The sequence below is a fragment of the Hibiscus syriacus genome, unplaced genomic scaffold (genome assembly GCF_006381635.1).
Source record: "Hibiscus syriacus cultivar Baekdansim isolate YM2019G1 unplaced genomic scaffold, ASM638163v2 tig00110017_pilon, whole genome shotgun sequence".
In the NCBI taxonomy this organism is placed as follows: Eukaryota; Viridiplantae; Streptophyta; class Magnoliopsida; order Malvales; family Malvaceae; genus Hibiscus; species Hibiscus syriacus.
The window spans coordinates 674,726-680,866 of NW_024062565.1; the positions used below are offsets into that span (position 1 = coordinate 674,726).

The 6,141-nt window shown below is 38.6% G+C and overlaps 1 protein-coding gene across 1 annotated transcript; it reads right to left on the reverse strand.

Moving 5' to 3' along the window:
* Positions 1 to 149: 149 nt before the first annotated feature.
* On the reverse strand, positions 150 to 4,578 carry LOC120212952 (probable protein S-acyltransferase 7). The gene is made up of 7 exons (XM_039211123.1): positions 4,239 to 4,578; positions 3,906 to 4,088; positions 2,791 to 3,087; positions 2,383 to 2,616; positions 1,832 to 2,289; positions 1,141 to 1,191; positions 150 to 216 (listed from the first exon to the last, which is right to left on the reverse strand). The coding sequence occupies exons 1-7, from the start codon at positions 4,332 to 4,334 to the stop codon at positions 150 to 152; spliced, it is 1,386 nt and encodes a 461-aa protein (XP_039067054.1). The 5' UTR covers positions 4,335 to 4,578.
* Positions 4,579 to 6,141: the final 1,563 nt, after the last annotated feature.

The window sequence follows — 6,141 nt, forward strand, 5'->3', positions numbered from 1 at the left end:
TTTAACTCGACTTGGTCGGATGCGGTCAAAAATCTCATCAACAGATCGAGAGACACCCTTAAAAGCCCTATGATTTCTCTCATCCCAAATAAAATACAAAAAACCAGTCCAAGCCAACTTCAAGATATAAACAAGAAGGGATTTACCTTTCAAATGCTGAACCGCCCAAGCCAAAGCATCCTCCCAACACATCGAACTAACAGGGAGTTTACAAGCCTGCAGAACACGACACCAAACTTGGCAAGCAAAAGATCAGTCACCAAAAAGATGATCCCTGCTCTCCAACTCTGCCCCACACAAACCACATAACCCATTTAAGTCTATTCCCATCCGAATAAGCCTATCCTTAGTAGGCATCCGATTCAAGAGAATCATCCAAGAAACGACAGACATTTTCGAAATATGCAGAGGAAACCAAATAAGGTTATCCCAAGAAACTTTATCTTTTTTATCATGAATTTTCTCCCAAGAAAACTGGCTAAAGAGTGACGATCATTGTATTTCGGTTCTGTTTGCAGCTACATCATTTAGCAGGTCTCAATTACAATCTCTAATACCTTTGCTGCAATTCATGCCCAGTCAACTCTGGCCGTAACTCCCTTACATGAACTTGGCATCAGGTTTGGAGTTCGTTCTTAAATTTCGTTTTGTTGGCCTTCCTACTTACTTGAGGTTGAAGTGTACAACTTGTTTTATTTAGTCTAATAGCCTTAAAAGCAGCATGTAAAACAATGGTATTATAGCATCATGTTTCGTAGATTTATTCTTGTTATTGCCGATCAGAGATAATTATGAATGTTGGTGAGATATGAGCAATGCTATCTATTTAGGTGATCCTCTGAGAATGGTCTTGGAAAATATGGTGAAGGGACTTGCGCCAAACCAAACTGTTGGAGAGCTAACACGGGACCTCGTCGCAATCTCATCTTACCTCTACGTAAGATTCTTTCATTAAACATTAATGCTATTTCAGTCGACATTTCTTGTTGTAATCTACAGCTAAATCATTTTTGTTGCAAAAACATATACGGAGATGATACTTTGAATACACTTTGAGGTCATTTGTAAAACGATGATAGCCTCGTGTAGTTTATGACTCTCACACGATACAATTCTCCTAGTTTATGGCTGACATATTACCTGGGGAAACACTTGTCTGGAAGCTGCAAATGCTTAAATCTGCTTCTGCGACTGCCAATTCACACCTCCATGCTGTAAAAGCTCAAGCACTGTTGCTTTGCAGGTCCTTAGTCATCAGCTCTATCCATTGATATTTTTTTGTTAATATTCTCGCCTAGTTTATGGACCATATTGTGATGATGGCTGCTATTTTCTATTTTTTCGTTGGTGGAAAGGATCAGTTGTTTCCAGAATCTTTAAATTTCTTGAAATGTGGTTTCACAACCCATCCCAACATGCATCATAATTGTTCTCATTCGTTGCAGGAAGACGATTTTGATTTGGTGATCATTTTATAACTTTTAATAGTTGAGGGACTCAACAAAACAACACTCTATAATCGAAGGATCATTTTGTAACTTTTAACAGCTGAGGAATTTAATAAAACAGTATCATGTAATCGGAGAATCACAACAAATACAAAAAAAATCAAACCACAAACTCACTACAATTAGTAGATACTAACTAATTCCACAACAAATACAAAAAGAGAGTCAAAATTGAAAGGAAAAAAAAAAACCCTCACTAGTACAAGGTACAACACAACACTTTTTCCTCAAAGCACGAAGGGACAGACCAACACTTTTTAAACACCCTGCCAAACCCAGAAACAAATGCCCCATAAATACACGACTGAAACAAGAAAAAGAACCTTAGCAGTACATCAGCTGCCAGAGCAAGAACCTCGGGTGACATTTCCCATCGACCGCTTTTTCTACCCCAACTAGATCGCCTGGGATGTATACCACCACGCTCGCCTGTGTCGTCTACTGTAGTTCTGATATCCGGAGATAATTCTCCTAGTTCACCCTCCTTGACGTTTACTCGGTCACTTGCGAGTTGCCCTTCACAATGATCGGTGCCAGCACCGATATCGCCCCACACCGTCTTCCTACCCATTTCTATGTCGTCCACAGCCTTCCCCATATTCGGACTCATAAAACCACCCGGTTGTGTTGGTAACGCAGGTTCCCTGGGCACCTTTGCCCTGAAATTGTTCTTGGATAATGGAATGCTGGAGCAAAATATCTCCTTGAAGTTATCAACCACTCCTTTGTTGTACGGGTTTGCTCTAAGATCGTATCGATACCTGAAATTCTCATATGTTGTCTGCAGAAGCAAGAAACACACAGTGTTACATTTATCTAACAAATTAACGGCCTCTGCAACATTATTACGACGAGCCAAGGAAAAGCATCTTGCCTGATTTGTACTGATCAGATACAAATGGAAGGCACTCAAACCACCAACGAACCACATTGCGATGAAAGTGTAAACTATTAAAACAATGGAAGCTGGGGTTTTAATCATCGCTCTCCAAATCGTTGTCTCTTCTGATTCCATGATCCTTCGAACGTAGACCCAGCAGAATGCAAAAACATATATACACAGAAGGGTTGATGAGAAGACAAACATGAAGAAGAACCGATAATTTCGCTGCAAACAATAAAAAACGTTAGATGAGCTAACGGTACAAAAAAACCAAAAGCAGAAAAACATCACATTTTACAGTAATTTTGATTTTCAACCATTTGTCATATGAAAATCTTACAGCCACAAACCATGGTTTAGGATTCATATCCTTGCAGCCTAAAGAAAACGGTGACATACCAGTCCAATACATTGGCCAACCCAAGGACAGTGGTGATCGAAGCGTTCTACACAGTTATTGCAGATTGAACAGTGTGAGCAGCGAGGAGGCCTGTAAAGCATGCAAGTGTCACAATATTTGATCTTCACGGTGATTCCGTTGACCTCCACTTCTTTAATGCGTGGCAGTCGTAACTGTGGAGTTTGACCAGCCCCAACATCTGCATTTCCATCAAAACTTTCTGGCTCCGGAGGGTGTGCATTGCGCGGAATGATACCGGGATCTCTTCCGGATGTTAGCAAAAGAAGAACTAAATCCTGAAAGAAGAAACAAAACCATTTACGAGCTTCAAGATCCGTCTTAGTGAAATCACATAGATTTTCCAAAACCCCAATAAATGCCTAACAAAATAACACAGATTCTCCAAAACATTATAGAATTGAAATGACACAATCTTATTTTACTTTATATGCTAGAATTCCATCACATTCTTTTAACATTCATAAATGTAATCCCGATCGATACTGCAATCCCACTATTTAATGATATATTAAACCGCCATGAGAACAGGGAAACGAAGGAAGAGAGATCTTATAAGCTACGATCATAGAAAATCACAACTTCGAGTCTATATACGGATATACCTTAACCGACAACAAATGAGAGTCTATCACCAATCTTAACAATGGTGAACATCATGAACACTTAATGGGGAAAAAGGGTCAAATGAAAGAAAATTCACCATAGTACCATAAAATCTTCCTAACATGTAATAAGAAGATTTTCAAATGTAACCAGGGACTTAAATAGCAGTCCGCTACCAGAATAGCGGCCGCTCTATAGAAGTAATGGTACTTAGACCCGTTGTTGCACGACCGTGATAACTGCAGTGACCGCAATAGCATCCATTATGTCCGCAATCACCAATCTTAACAATGGTAAACATCATGAACTAACACTTAATGGGAAAAAAGGGTCAAGTGAAAGAAAATTCACAGTTCATCCCTCCTAGAAATCTCAACTCAGTAGGACTCACCATAGTATCATAATCTTCCTAACATGTAATAAGAAGTTTTCCAAATGTAAGTGATGTAACAACTCATTCAAAAACATGGAAATTTGTGGAGAGACTTACATAAACAGTGAAGACAACAGCAACAGCCATGATTGAAACACCCCAGTGATGAGAATAATCATCCATCAATTTGCTGGCAACAAATACACAGAAAATGGAGACTGGAGCTACTATAAGCAAAATAGTCAGCCCTAATGATCTTACATCAGGTCCAAATATAAACCTCCCTCGAAATAAAAATTTCTGCAAACAGTGAAAAAGAAATCATAATTCAATGTCTTTTAAACCATTACTTGTAATGAAAATCAGTACATGAACACGATAGAAAGAGGAAAATGAGGGATTTTTAAGGCTAAAAAAAGGGGGAGAAAAAAAAAACAAGAAAAAGCTTACATTGCTGCCTTTCCAAGATTGGTAAACCCGTAAATCACCCGACCCGCCGCCGGTGGAACCCGGATCCGGTCGCTGGGGTGGCGGAACCACATACATGTCTCTCTCTTTTTAACTCTCAGAATAACAACAAAAAGCTCACTTTAAAAGATGAGATATTTGAGAATAAGAAGAAGAAGAAAGGAAGGAGCTTTTAAGCATAGAAATGGAAACCCATGGTCGTACTGAGTCAAGGTGGGGTGGGTTAACTGAGTTAGAGCGAGTGGTGGAGGTATCGGCGACAAGGCATGAGCTTTTTTCTCGAACAAAGTGGAGGAAAGGGGACAGTGGTTGGGTTTTTTTTTGTGGGTATCTTTTCCCTTTTGTTGAAATTTATTTACCTAACTAATAATTTCAAGTATAAATTCATAAATTACACCATTAGCGTGTATTCATCAAAAAAAAAAAAAAAAACAATTTCATTTTTGAGAAAATCGCCTCAGTGACCAAAAAAAAGTTATAATATACGATTTTAATCAATTTTTTTGGATTTGCCAAAATGACCAACAAAATCGCAACGCGAAATAAAAATCGCAACGCGATCCCCAGAATCGCAAATCAGTTTCCAAAATCGCAACGCGATTCTTGAAAATCGCAATGCGATAGTACAAATTCGCATTGCGATTTTCCAAAATCGCAACGCGAATATTAAAATCGCAACGCGAACACATAAATCGCAACGCGTATCCGTAAATCGCAACGTGTATCCGTAAATCGCAACGCGTATGGGTAAATCGCAATGCGTATCTGTATATCGCAACGCGTATCCGTAAATCGCAACGATAATCCGTAAATCGCAACGAGAATCTGTAAATCGCAACGATAATCCGTAAATCGCAACGAGAATCTGTAAATCACAACACTGAAATTTTGGGTATATAACACTGAAATCATAAACTAAATCCCTAAATCGCAACTCATTCCATCTCCATCTATCACTCTCTCCGGCGACATCCGTTCCTATATCCAACGACATCCTTCCCAATCCGGCAACAGGTTTTAGTTTCGCAGCTCGTCTGTTTAGTAAATTAATTTACAACCATGAAATCATCTAATGTTGATCATGTTTGGATAGATTTGTGTTTTGGAGGGTCATGGGATAATGTTCATGGTGTTTTACAATATATGCCTTACCCATGAATCTTCAACTAAAATTGTCTTTACAAAAGTTAACTTATGAAACTCTAATGCTACGTGTTTCAATAAATTGAATTTAGAGCCCCTAAGTGGATTTAGGCTATCTTATCAGAGAAATGGTAAAGTTTATTTGTTAACCGACAATGAAGATGTTGAACGATTCATTGCTTACATTAGTGTTTCACAAGATGATGTTACATTGTATGTTGTTGAACCTAGAAGTAGTATTGTTGGGTCAGTAGCGGGTAGTAATCAACTAAGTTTTTCTCAAAACCCACAACCTTTCTCTAATCCAAATCCCAATCAACTTTCAGCACCAAATTCCGGTTTTCGTATTGACCAGTTAGACGATGATGAGCCAACAGAAAAAATTGTGAGTACTAGTCAGTATTCGAAATTTGGTCTTGGTCAATATCCGGACTTTGATATTGGTCAATACACGGATTTGATGATGTTTCAGAAGAAGAAACAGACCATGCGTGTAATGATATTGATATTGGTCAATACCCAAATTTTGATGATGAAACAGCCGTTGCCGAAGAATGTATTGTTGATGATAATGAGGAGGAAGTTACGACTGTGAATGAACATGTTGAACATCCATTCTGTAATTCATATAATCCTGAAGAAGAAAAAGAAGAAGAAAAAGTCCCCGAAGAAAAGAAAATGCCACGGGCGTATAACTGGAATATGCCAGAATTACTTCAGATACCGGAAGAAGAGTTGATAA